The sequence below is a fragment of the Asterias amurensis genome, chromosome 9 (genome assembly GCF_032118995.1).
Source record: "Asterias amurensis chromosome 9, ASM3211899v1".
NCBI lineage: Eukaryota > Metazoa > Echinodermata > Asteroidea > Forcipulatida > Asteriidae > Asterias > Asterias amurensis.
The window spans coordinates 8,094,204-8,108,800 of NC_092656.1; the positions used below are offsets into that span (position 1 = coordinate 8,094,204).

A 14,597-nucleotide genomic window follows, 5' to 3' on the forward strand; every position below is an offset into this window, starting at 1 on the left:
ACCAATTGAGCTAAAATATTTACAGATTTGTTATCTTATGCATACATGTATGCTGAGATACACCAAGTGAGAAGACTGGTCTTTGACAATTAACAAATGTCCAGTGCCTGGGAAACTCTGCTTTGGAGTAGGGTGAAGGGTGATCACTCACCCCCACAACTGCCCGGTTCATTCCTCCCAAGAATGCTGAGGAAATGTGCCGCCACAAATTTTACATAGAATAATTTGCATCAGTTGGTTTGTGCTCGACTCCTACAAAACATTCGCAGCGAGAGCTGTGACGTCAAAGTTGGCTTCGCATTTGCAGGAAGTATGAACCGGGCTTAACACTGTTAATGATGACATACAGTGGTTTGGGAAACTACTTACCGGGGAGTAGGGAGGAGGCGGTTGTCTGAATTCATAATTAGGGACGTAGGTGTACATCGGCGTGAACATGAGGTTGTCTCCCATAATGTCCTCCGTCTCATCGTCTCGGATATCGACAGCACCAAACAAACACTCTGCATAGCTGGGAGGGGCAACTGGGACAAGAATACATGAATAAATTTAACCATGAGTCAAACAAAACACTGTACATAGCTGGGAGGGGCCACTGGGGCAAGAAAATATCAATAAATTAAACTATGAGTCACACAAAACAATGTGCATAGCTGTTAGGGGCAACTGGGGCAAGAAAATATGAATAAATTCAAGTAAGATTCAAACAAAATGAACTTTTTCAGGCCAGGGATTTCATCTTTGAGAGGGCAGGGCCATTTTCATTTTGTAAAGGGCACCAAGGCCAAGACCAGAGCAACAGAGGCCATGGCCTCCATTGCCTCCGTGATATTCCAGGGCAGCTCTTTGTACAGGGACAATTCCTGCTACAAACGTTGACCAAAGGTTGTATCATACCCAGGCCATGATTCCTGGCCAATCAGCAGGTACAGTTTAAAGGCTTCTGACCTGGGCCCAATTTCATAAAGCCTGTAAGCATAACAAACTTGTGAAGCAAAGAAAAATATTGCTTTACAGAAATAGGTTACCAGCCAAAATTACATTAAGTTTCCATTGTTGTGACAGGTGCCCGAAATTTTTTGCTTAGCAAAAAAATGTGTCAAGTTGTATTTAGTGTATAACAGCTTTATGAAATTGGGCCCTGGCCCAACTGATCAACATATGACTGACATTCAAGTGGCTGCAGGGCCCTGAGTTGTCACTGAACCACACGCCCCAGGAGACCTCGGGCCAGTAAAGTTATGACCTGAAAAGTCCGGAAGTCTTGTGTTTTTCAGATGAATAATACCTCCACTGTGTAATATCTTAAACAGAAGGAAATGATTTTCAAATGTTGGCTTTGAGTCTGGTAAATACAATTCCGTTCAGTAAAATAACACAAGTGAGAGAATCTTCTCTTCATGCGTTTTCAAATAAAATGAAAAAGTACATGTAACCTCTGTAGACAGCCTCTTTCTTATGAATATTCTGGTCTTGTCAAATAAATTCAGGGTCGATTTCACAAAGAGTTAGGACTATCCCTAACTTAGGAATAGTCCTAGAAGATATAAAAAAACGTAAGGCTAGTCCTAAGTTAGGACGAGTAACTTGTCCTACTCGAGATAAGATGAATCACCCCTGGTTCGGTAAACATTCTGAGCTACAAGCCCTGCAGTCTTGTGGAATTTACGCCCAATTCGAGCCCAGGGAAGGCCTACCAACATATAAGGGAACTCAATCCCCCAGTGCTGTCAGATTTTGGTTCCTGTTGCGGCAGTTACACATCCTTAAAAACAAGACACAACTGTAATTGCTTCATCCTTTGGATGGGAAGTTAAGCCATAGGCCCCATGTGTTGTGTATTAATGCATGCTAAAGGAGGCCAGTTCACATATCGTTATGAGAAGAGGTCTAGATTAAGGGTTTTGGTAACTTTTGTAGATCAAGTTTTTTGGCCATGACATGAATCTCACTCACTGTGAATGAAAATGTTTGTAATTTAATTTACCTGTAGAAGTTTCAGCTTCACCATGTTTTTGAGAAGAAAACAAAAACGAAAATCAAAAAGCAATGTTTTCAGAAGAGTCGCATAAATCTGTTGAACATGTACATTTATGCTAAAATAGTTTTTCGTCTGGCGCAATGATTATGAACCTTCCCTATAAGTTAATGTCCTCTACTCACTGTCAGCGATAGGTGGGCTGGGAAACATTTCAGCAAAACCGAGGTCCAGACTGCCAACAGCGAGAGGGTCAAACGGAGTGTACGGGGGCGCTCTAAGGGGCACCGTGCCGATCATGACGGGTAGTAGTAAATTCAGATTCATGGCACCGGTGATGTCAAGGCATATCTAAGGCAAGAAAATACAAGGAAAACATAGTTTTTTTCAATTCAATTTTCAATTCAATTCAATTCAATTCAATTCAAGAATACATTTATTTCCATACTCTCTTAAAAGAAGAATGAGGGATCACTTTACATCACAACACAAGGTCGGACATCCTGTTCAAGGTGAGGGCTACACCTACTACATGACCCAACTGATTTGGGTTATCGATCGACCCATCAACTGTCACTGGTGGCACATTGCCATCTCTACTCAGTGGGCTGAACAGTGGTACCTCCTTCATTTACAGTCAGTAAGAATGTCGGCATGGGTATCATCTACTAAGAACCTGACTGGAGAATGCACTAACTTCCCAACTTTCAAAAAAGCTTTCTATGCTAAGTGCCTTGCTCAAGGACACAAGTGTCATGACAGGGTTTTAAACCCAAACACTGCTGCTGACAACACCAGAGCTTGGGTCCAGGAGTGAAATATACATGTAGTCCGCTTAGCTGCTACACGCCACATTTGGAGATTGCTCACTTACAGGTCACCATGACCCTTTGAAGTTTGACAGCGGCAGTCCCCATCGAAATGTCCACACATAAACAGATTTAAGTTCAAATAAAGCACAGATACAGTAATATTGAATTGTGGGACAGTAGGAGGGTTATCGATATACATGTACATGTATTGATCTATACATACATATAGTGTGCATGTACTCTCGACACAAAACAAGATTGCAGGCTGGCATAGTTTATCTATCATTCAAAACCACAGTGGAGGAAGAAGAAAGAAAGAAAACAATAAGTTTATCAAAACATTGTCCAACTTACAGTGAGAAAGTACTCTAATTTGATAATGCCACAGTTGGTCAGAGTGGGGGTGATGGGCGGTATCTTCAACAGCTTGTTATTCCAGTTCTCGGTCCTCCTCCCCCTGATGGTAGTGCCCTGTAGAAAGGCGACCGGATTGCGCACTGATCGGGATTTTCCATCGGCGAAGAAGGTGGTCCGTTGATAGAGTGTTGCCCTCGGCTTAATACGACGTGAAGAACCGTTCTGAAGCTCGGCAGAAATGGCTATGGATTCACCTAGCAGAAGAAAAGAAGGAAAAGTGACAGAGAAACTCTTATTAGTCAGACATGGAACTTCTTGTTTTGAGATAAAAAAAACTTTACGGTAGCATTTCAAGACGTACTAATATTATAAAAACTGCATGAGCTTTCATGGCAAGAACTACTTCATAAGATGCATTGAAAAGGACAAACTTAGTACAGTCTTAGTACAGCCCTTTGAGAGGACAAGGCCATTATCATTCTTCAAAGCAACACCTGGGCAACAGAGGCCATATCCTTCATTGTCTCTTTGAAGTTAAGTTCATGCCTGAGCTTTTCATACGAATTATAACAATTCTGGGAAGTTACAAGCATACTTTGCTGCAAAGTTTGGGTAGAATTTGGTAGCCAGTAAAAATCTCAAGGTTCAAGTTCCAGGCCTGATACTTTGTTGTTGTTAGGGCAAGAAAGTTCATTTTCTTAAGGAGAATTCACCTTAGGCCTGGACAGCCATTTCAAGGTGAGGGCTACACTTAACTGATTGTGCTGTGGACCCAAATCAACTGCCACACGGGGGCACATTGCCACCTACTCCTGTGGATGACACAGGGATATTCCCATCACAGTCTGTAAGGATGTTAGGCATGGGTATCATCTGCTAAGAGCCTGGCCGCTGGTAGAGCAGAATGCACTACCCTCCCAACAGTTCTGCCTTACAAAAGGGCAACTCTATGAAGGAATTTTTTTGTACTGGAACATTCAAAGGGGCACCAAGGCAATAACCAGGGCTATGGAGGTGATTGCCTCTCTTGCCTCTGTGAAGTATCAGGCTCGCTGTTTGTTAATGTTTGGCCCTGAAAGGATCCGTTTCTTTCATTATGCTTGTAGGTTTGTAATTAACGAGCAAAGAACGCAAATTGATAACTTCCTGTACCTGGACAGTATCCCTTCCTGTCTGTTCGGATGGACATGCTTATATTGCCAGCAACACACAACCCACAACAAACTGTCTTCTCTTGAAATCCCGTCTGAGGCGCCTGTAAGTAGTAAAAGAGAAATAAAAAAAAAACCACTTACTGTAAAGGGGGGGGGGGTGCTGAGTGCTGGGTCTCGTGCAAACTGGCCTGTGCCAAAGTTATAAGTTACTGACATAAGAGAACATTGAACTAGAGGGAATGATTTTTTTTAAGTTGGCCTGGGCTCCCCCTTTTACACCCAGACCCTCCTACATGTACATTAGATGTCAAAATATTCAGGAGTAGGATTTGAAACTTTCAAAGCAGAGACACCTTCAGTTTGCTGGTCACTGTTCGCGTACAGCTCATCAACCAATATCGCACCTGGTCTTCTGGAATCCTCCTGGCGGACATCCATACCGCGGCAGGAGGAAAATGAGCTACACTGACACCATCACCAGAGACACAAATCTCAATCTAAACGAGGCTCAACAACTCATGAGGGACAAAGCAACCTGGCACCGCTTCATCAAAGCTGGTTCAACTAATCCGTCCAAGACCAGGATGATGACTTTGCACGGAGAAATACGATACAGTAAAACTTGCAGTAACACCATGTAGAGAACTGAAACCAACGGTTCTTTTCAGAACCAGCCTAACTCATTTAGAGATTATCATTACATGGTGTTACCGCAAACCTTTCAATGTAATATTTAGGAGGTTTACAGACTCAGTGCATCTCAAGAAAGATAAACCTACAAGTTTGGACACAATGTGGAGTGTTTATTTCTTCAAGAAAATTCTTACACCAGGAACAACTCTGAGCAATCACATGACTGAAGAATTCTTCTAGCAATAAGGTTTGCGGCGTTCCCATCCCAAAAGTTAGTCAAATGTAACTGGTTCGCAAGTTGCTGTGGTGCAATCTGTGGCCAACCATTCCAGAAAACACAGGGGCAAACCCCTTCTTTTAATTACAAGTGTACTGGGTTCTTTCTACATGCATTATGCATCACACAAGAACTATATACATGATATATGGCTTTATGTCCCTTGCCCTTCCAAAGGACGAATCAATACAGATTAAGAGTCTTGCTTTAGGACACAAGTGTCAAGACTTGGACTGGAACCCACACTCTGCTGATCAGAAAACACCAGACACTGAGAAACACACTTACCAAGAGGGCAGGTGTATTGATGTCTATATGGTCGATAACAGTGAAAGCTCGTTTTGTCTTGCTATTGAAACCCCAGGGTTTGTCGATCTCGGCTTTCAACCAGTACCGAATGCGCCCGTATTTGCCCTCGAATGACGTAGCTACTCTCCTGTGAGGGAAAAAACAAAATCAAACACACATATGATGTTGTGGATTTGCCATAGCAAGAGAAGAACACAAGGCTCCTATACTTTTTTTCTTTTCTTTTTTTTTTTTAATTGGGGGGGGGGGGGGAGGGGTTATCCAAAAGACAGCTGGGCTTGTACATGAAGCTCAAAATATTTTCCAACCAGAATGTTTTACACGACCAGAATCGAAATAAGAAAATTTGTAATGATGTCTGTTTTTTTTTTCCAGCTTTCAGTAATGGCTACAATATCAAAATTGTTGCTCAGAGTAACACCAATGAACTCGTCCAGACGTCCACCTTTGTTTACGACTGTATGAGCAATAAGTGAATATAACTTTATCAGAGATTCATAGCTGGAAGGTGTGTATCTATTGCAACGTCAGATTACAAGTTTTTGCCAAGCAAGGTTGGAAAACTACAAATGTCTGCAAAGCCATAAATGCCAAACAAAAACAGAAAGCCATAGTTTGTACCAATGTTACAAAAATAGGGCCGTAACTACGAAAGCCGTTTAACCCATTAGATGCGTATAAATTAGTAGTCACTGTATAAACCTCGTGTCTAACTTCAAACAGGTACTACAAAGCTTGCTTTTAGTTAGCCGCGTTTAAATGACCATTAGAGTTAAACATGTGTTTATAACAAACAATCTGACAATAGCAATTCTTAAACATGGTACGGGGGTTGTTTAGTGAGTATTCTGAGCCATTTAGAAGCCAGATATGTACACAGAAAGGTAGAAAAGTGAACAGGATGGATGGGCTCCAAATCTTCTTAATTGCACAAGAGAAGTATGACGAACAAGAAAATAGTCATGGTCGCCAACACCAGCGTCCACCATAAGTTTTTAGGGACAAGGTGAATCCATTAGAAGAGTATGAAGAAGAGCACATTGTGAATGGATTTTCCTGATGGTTTAAACAAACAAACAAACAAACAAACAAACAAACAAACAAACAAACAACTTTGTAGTTTAATCAGGAATCAAATTGACGATCTTGGCCAGCTGGGTATTTTTTTTTTTTTTTTATGTCGATTTTTTTTTTTTTTTTTTCCTTTTGGTAACAAATGATTTTTGATTTTCAGTTAGTTCCTTGACCCACCAATTCACAATTTCGAACAAAAATCTAATTAATTGTTCACACTGACTATTTGTAGTCCTTTGCAGATTGGTTTTTACGGTCTGAAGTGATAGCTTTCCAGGCGTCACCTCTTTTTCTGGTTGGCTTGTGTCACATCGTTTCTCACCAATAATGTAAATGAAGTCCTTCAATGAAGTTCATGGTCTCAACGAGAGCCATCTGCCGTCAGCAGTGAAATTGTCACTGCGTTGCTTTTAATCAGCGTATCGAAGTAACGACCTGCTGAATATTTCTCTATACTGATGCCTATCATATGTTCATGTTGTTGCGCAATCCTCTATCTACATTACAATGTATTTAACAATAGGGACCTCGGTCAATAAGTTTAGACTGTCCTATCCTCGTGTAATTAGCTAGTTACACAAGAATAACTAAGCAACAATTTAAGATATTTCGTAAGACTTGTTTAATTCAGGTGTTTAGGAAGACGCGTGTAACTTGGATTTACCCACGTCTATAACTACACTAGTATAAAGATAAACGCCTTTCGTAGTTACAGCCCATAGAGTTTGAATAGTATTTTGTTTATCTGCTTTAAAACGCTATTAAATGTTTTGCTAACAACATTCGGCTGTCTGAGCCAACCAGATCAGTTAGTTTATAATCAACAACAGAAAGGTTGAAACAGTAACTTACCCATAAGGAATTTGAAAACTGAATCGTAGCTCATGGTGACCTGCTCTTAGTACAGGGTTACTTCCTCCCTCGTTTTCATCTAGAGTACACAAAAAAATATAATTTAAAAAAACTAGTCACTCTCATGTCAACCTGAACAGCCAGTGGAGCTCTTTCAAAAAGGTAAGCCCCTCCCTCATGACAACTCTTGCATATAATCTTTAACGGTCCATAAGGATGTACATGATCTACCACTACTACCAGTGACTACATGAACATGTACATGAAGGAGTAGGAGTCTGGCTGGTAGAGCAGAATGTACTTTTATATGCATTACCTTCCCAACACAAGTGACATGGCCAGAATTCAAACCCATCCACCAGCCGTTGATTTCACTGCTCCTAACTTAGGATAAATCTTAGAGTTAAGTTCTGTATCCATAGACGTACAAATTTATTGACCCTATCCTAAGTTATGACGAGTTACTCGTACTAACACGAGATAGGATTAATCCTAGAATTTTGTGACATTGGCCAGGCTGCAGGGAGCTTTAGACCGCTCGGCCACAACACGCCACAGTGTTACTGAGATCTGATTTAAATAATAACAATGAGCCTGCTTACAAGGCCGGCATTACAGAGGCACCAGACTAAGACAGTGACTTACCTTTTCCAAAGAGCACTTGCTTCATGTAGAAATATTCTTCTTCTGCATCATAGTACTTGGTGTAGGAACCAGTCTGGTGCCCACCGCCCCGCGATTCACTCCAATGAACCTGCACTCAGAAAAAAACAATAATGTGAAATTAAAAGTAGAATAATAATAATAATATCGAAGTCTTATATAGCGCACGTATCTACCAAACAAGGTACTCAAGGCGCTGAGTATATACAAACTTTCAGAAAGATAGGTTATTGAAGTGATGAATTCTGAGACCCAATTATTTAGCACCTTGTAAGGGCTTACAAGGTGCTACGTCGCATACAGCAGCCACAGCCAGGAACACCGGGGCGGACCCCTTCTCTTTTCGATAAGTGCACTGGGTTCTTTTACATGCGTTACGCAACACATGGGGCAACGGCTTTACGTCCACTCCGAAGGACGAAGCAATGCTTAAGTGTCTTGCTTAAGGACACAAGTGTCACAGCTGGGGATTCGAACCCACACTCTGCTGATCAGAAACACCAGAGTTTGAATTCGGTGCTCTTAACCGCTCAGCCATGACACTTCCCAAGTTAGCAAGGATTTGGTGAAGGGCGTCCACATTTGCTGGAAATTTAAAAAATGCGTGTCAAAAATATCACTTACAACACCTATTTACGTAACTGACAAATGAAACAGGGTGACCACATTTTTAAAACAGGGAATCTAAAAGACACTCATACATATACACATTGTACCCCTCTGGCCAACACTATGAGCTGATTGCATAAATTCACATAAAAATGTGTATAAATAGGGTTTCCAAATAGGGTTTCCACATTTTTTTTATAAAACAACTCTTAGGCCCACAAATTCCAAAACAACAATGAGAAAAAGTTGTTGTCATCAGGATTGCTGCCTTCCGTACTTTGTGTCGCTTCCACAAGGACCTGCATAAAATGCGAAATTAAAAGTTAGTGGCCTGACATTTTGACCCTAGCCATACAGAAGTCTTTCTTGAAGAATACAAAGACAACAATAATACTGCAGAGTTTTGTGGTTCTTCTTCCTCTGCAGTGGCAATCATAGTGGCCAGTCGACCATAGGAAAAGTACTTGGGGGATGAAACAAACATAGAATTTGGCACACAATCAGAGCACGCCAATAAATTAGAGCGATAATCTGGCTAAAAAGTTTTCTTCTTTGACAAAATGTATACCACTATTTAAAATGTAGAACAACAACAAGCAGTTTTCACACTCTGCCCACATTTTGTGTCTATAAGTTATACATCCAGAAGCTTTTTAAATTTTCAGCTACTTTCCTGTTTCATTTCATTTTACTGGTTTTTTTTCCGGTTTTTTTTCTCCAAATATCAATTGCACAGAAAACTGGAAGACGTAAACAGTTTTATGTGCTCCTATTTCCTGCTTCAAATAGTTACATGTAGGCCTTAATGCTGGAAGTCACACTGAAATTTGCTTTAAATAAGGCATTACTTTGTTCTTCATTGTATGAGATAGGCCTATAGCCAGGTTTAAAAAAGTGTGTTATTTGTGCGTGCCAGGTCACACTATGTCAAAACAAGTTTGAAAATAAAACTAAATAATGATTGTCTACACTCTATAGCATGTAAGCCCTATCACTTGATTTTTACAATGTCTTTCAAAGGTAAAATTTATGCAAAAAATGGGTGGGTACATGTAACAATACAAACTTACCGAGACCTACATTTGGCTACCATACAATGATGCAACGCTTGACTGCAAGCGACACAAAGTACCAGTGCAGCAAGTCTGATGACAACAACTTTTTCTCACTCTGTTATTTTGGAATTTGTGGGACTACACACGTACACGTACATGTACAGGGTTGTATTTTATACAAAGATTCGGAAACTCCGAATACAAGTACACTTGTAGACCCTTCGAGGCAGGGCTCACCCTTAACACTAGCTACATGTACGTGTACGTGAAAGAAATTGTCATCTACACACGTAGCAGTCTAGTAACAACTAACAATTGAGAGTGGTTACTTAAAAAAAAAAAAAAAGGGCGTACCACTTCTCAACTTAGGCTACTAAAAACTACATGTACTATAATGCGCAGTATTTCTTCCTTTTCAGCTTACTTTTTAGACGAGTAATATTTTTGAGTGTACAGTGTGAATGTTAAAGGGACACGTTGCCTTGGATCGGTCGAGTTGGTCTTTGAAAATCGTTTTTGACCGTTTATTATAAAATGCATATGGTTAGAAAGATGATGTAAAAGTAGAATACAATGATCAACACAAATATGCCTCGAAATTGCGTGGTTTTCTTTTTACCTTGTCCAATAACATGGTCGGCCATTTATGGGGGTCAAAATTTTGACCCCCATAAATGGCGGACCGTGATAGTTCGCGACGTAAAAAGAAAACCGTGCAATTTTGAGAGATACTTGTGTGGATCATTATATTCTACTTTTAAAACATCTTTCTAACCATATACGTTTCATAACAAACGGTTTCAAACGCTTTTTATAGACCAACTCGTCCGATCCAAGGCAACGTGTTCCTTTAAAGTTAAGAACACGCACATTGGCTATAAACTGCACTTGTTGTGATCATTTTATAAAGAAACATTTACAATGTATGACAAAACATGTTCAACATATGTAATTATAAGACTTTCTGTGGGCAAGTAAAATGCAGTTTTCTAACCCAGTGGTCTACTTAAAATTAAAAAAACATAGACCCTACTGATAATACTATCAGGTTCGAACAGGTAGTGCAATTTTGAGTTAACAAGGTGCGACAAGGACAAAGCACTGACACAAGATGATCAATCACTCATTCTATTAAAGCAGGAGGTACAAAATAAAATCCAACCACAATGTTGTGACAAACGGTTGTAGCCTCTGATACAATGCAATGGTTCAATTGAACAATGCAATTAATTGAAAACACTCGGCAGAAATAAACTCCAAGAATGTGCTAAGCCTGGGTGACTAGCGTGACTTGTATCAAAGTCGCAACTATTGATTGCTTAGTGTTTGCGACACTCGGTTTTCAACTACTCGGTTAATCGTGCCACCACGACTACTATCACATACAAAAAAGTCCTGACTACAATGCTTGGTGACCCAATTGTGACATTCCAACTATTCACTGGACAACACAATTTATTCACAAAACACAATCAGACATGAAATTGACACAATCCTTTCATCCTTTCAGCATGAATTTTACTGTATTGTGCCTGCGGAAAACAATATGTCAAAATGCATCTTGGGAATTACAAAATTAGTCGAGGCGTGACTAGTTGAGTAGTTAATGTAATTTCAATAGTCGTCCAGGGGTGGATTTCACAAAGAGTTAGGACTAGTCTTATCTCGAGTTAGGACGAGTTAATAGTCCTAACTTAGGACTAGCTGTACGTTTTTGATATCTCTTAGGACTAGTCCTAAGTTAGGACTAGTCCTAACTCTTTGTGAAATCGACCCCAGGCCTAGTGCTTGTATAATGCAATACAAAAACAATTATGTATAAAGCAACCTAATCCTGGATGATCAAAGTAAAAAAAATCTAAACTACTACTTGTTTCAGTGTTTGTAAGCTGTTCCACAATTAGACAAATTCAGGCAGAATTAAAATGAAGAAAGAAAAAAATACATGTTTAAAATCAATGGTTTTTATGATGCAGAGAAAAAATATCTCAGTGCCAACTAAACATTTATAAACTTTACCCATTTAAATTTATGGGTAAAGTCTTTTATTTAGTGATAGAATTGGAAGATATTTTCAGACTGAAAGTCAACATTTGAATATTGTATTTTATAACCAAGTAAGGTATTGATAGACTTCGGTATTATTATTATTGATTAAAAAAGCATTTGCGTATTGTCTGGTACAATGACGGGCTTTAGAGCACAAGTTAATACATGTACCACTACTTAAACTGTTAATTCCTCAGACTATCTAGACAGTAAGATTTTAATTACTCTGAATAATTTATAGCATCAAAACTTACTTGGTAATGAGCAATGGAGAGCTGTTGATAATATACAACTTTGTGATAAACGGCTCCCACTGATGAAGATGTAGGTCACATGATTTGGGGCAAGCTTTTGCCGCTTATATATCCTGGTGTCATGTGTTTTCAGTAGGATAACAGGAAAATTGTTCACAATCAAAAACTAATTTTTTTTTTTTTCAAATCATCTATCCAATTTTTTAACAATAACCATTTCACTTCATGGTGTGTTGAAATTTTTAAAGTTTTGGTTTTACATTGCGAGAGACAGTCCGCCATTAAAAGTGCTTAATGCATGCACGATGTTGGAGCAACGTCATATATTTTCACACCTTTCATTGAATATTCAGAGGCTAGTATGGCGTGCAAAATAAATCAAAAATATTATTCAATCACTACTTAACAAATTTAATTACATTTTTGTCCTAAGTCATTATGGCTACTATATTAGAATCCAGAGATATCATAAGGCATGAAAGTAAAACACCTCACCCTCTTGATGCACTCACACTTCATAACAATCCTTTTTCCCCCATTTCAGACCAGTAATGTTTGGTTTCAGGAGATAAGAAACCAATCTGTGATATTTTCTCTTTAATGTAGACTTAATATTTATTACGCTTATCGGAATTTATTACAGTAATGCAGTAAATCAACAACAAAAAATTGTTGTCATTTTCACTTAAAATATTTTAATATTTTCCCCACATTTGCACACCATAGAATCCCAAACAGTAACCACCTCACGTGATCCATCTAGTGACTAAAGCAGAATGAAACTCAATCTAGCAGATAGTAATTTTGTTTTGAACTTTCGAGGTTGGATGATGTTTCTTTGACTCATTTGAATGTTGGCATAATAATGCATTAGTGATTAGTACCAAAAATCAATCATTTTATAAATGTTTGAGCATAACCAACGACAGGAAACTTTATTCTCAGCATGATTAAGCCTGATGAAAATACAGACCGTGAGTAAACTGCATAGCTTCTGTCATCGGTGCAGCTTGCACAACTTCGCGGTAAACGGGAATCAAAGTTGGGGACCGAAAACATATGAGGGTCGATAACGTATGACGCTACGATAGTTACACTTTTAAAATAAGAGACTGTGAACACCCATACACAATTCTGCCAAGTGAGTGACAGGCAGTTACACCACAAATCTAATGCTAAAATTTGCCCCATTGAATAATATATTTTGTCACCAAAGGCCGGGAGTTTCAAGAGGAGGCCATGGCCTTTTGTTTGCGCTCCTTCAAAAGTTTCTTATAATAATAGACTTTATGGTAGTGCCTTACCCAAAGGGAAAACACCATTTATTTAATTATAAGTAATATTTATGGGTATGGGGGGGGGAGAAATGTACCTACATTGTGTAGCTTGACCACTTCATACCTAGTTGCGATAACGTAAACCCTCCTCCCTTCATACCCTGCCCTGTTATTGAGGATTTGATTTGAAGCATTGCCAAAAAGGAACAACAGTTGGAATTGGGTGAATCAGTTAATTTTTAACAATTAGTTAGTTACCAAACCAAGTCTGTCTCTGTTTATAAAATACAATTTATACAATTCTACACCTTGGTTGAAGATTTGAAGCGTTAAATCAACAGAAACAGACTTGTTTTTTAATGTACACATAAGAGAAAAATACATTACAAAATTAAATACTTCACTCTTCAGTCCACTTATTAAGTTATTATTATTTTTGGAAAAGTTTCCGTATGGCGCCACCACTTTTTCATTCGATATGAAATAATATAGTATCTAATTTACCTCAATGAGATATCCCTTTTTGTAAAAATGAGTGAAAAAGTGGTGGCGCCATACGGAAAGTTATCCTTATTTTTTAAACCATTTCCTGATTCCTCATCAAACAAAGTAAAATGTCAAATTTTTGTAACCATATTCATTTATTTATGTGGACAAACCCAAATGCTTTCGGAACTAAATATATTTGGGTGCCTGTATTTGTAAAAATTAACCATTACATATTTACTGGCAAAATAAATATACCTTTGCTAATCCACGCATATAAATTCGAATGCCCCTCATCTTCATGTCACCTCGCAACTCCACCACAACATGTCCAGCGACATACTCGCCTGCCGAATACACAGTTTTGTTACTGTCCAAAATAATGTGAAAATCTTTCAATTTCACCATCTTTGTCTCTCATATATCACAAACATCGAACGCATCAAGCTAGAATGTCATCTTCGGATAAATCTTAGGGTATTTTGTGGCGAAATTTTATACAAGAAGTCCACAGAAACATTGTCACAAAAATATATTTTTCCCGAAACAGAACGGCACTCTCCACTTTCTCTCGACTCAGTATTTATGACATGACCTTGAAGCCTTTGTTTTGACCCGGCCTTTTCTCGTCAAAATAACGATCGTTCCCAGAGCTAGATAAACACAGTACGCGCTTTCGTCAAATCTCGATCGTCCCCCCATGCACAATCGTGGTATGAGTACCCTCCCCATCCGAAAACAACAACCTTTGTGATGTC

General features: G+C 39.0%; 1 protein-coding gene across 2 annotated transcripts in view; it reads right to left on the bottom strand.

The window, feature by feature from the left end:
- The window catches only part of LOC139941469 (arrestin domain-containing protein 3-like), a 30,293-nt gene extending 15,860 nt beyond the window's left edge, over positions 1-14,433 (bottom strand). For both annotated transcript variants that reach the window (XR_011786603.1, XM_071937989.1), the window contains exons 1-8: positions 14,098-14,433; positions 8,092-8,200; positions 7,447-7,525; positions 5,500-5,647; positions 4,300-4,402; positions 3,145-3,401; positions 2,164-2,329; positions 370-524 (exon numbers count right to left, since the gene is read on the bottom strand). Coding sequence is in view for 1 of the 2 variants with exons in the window: in XM_071937989.1 (XP_071794090.1) it covers positions 370-524; positions 2,164-2,329; positions 3,145-3,401; positions 4,300-4,402; positions 5,500-5,647; positions 7,447-7,525; positions 8,092-8,200; positions 14,098-14,247 (1,167 nt within the window). In the remaining variant the exon portion in view is untranslated. The remainder of the gene's footprint in view (positions 1-369; positions 525-2,163; positions 2,330-3,144; positions 3,402-4,299; positions 4,403-5,499; positions 5,648-7,446; positions 7,526-8,091; positions 8,201-14,097) is intronic.
- Positions 14,434-14,597: the final 164 nt, after the last annotated feature.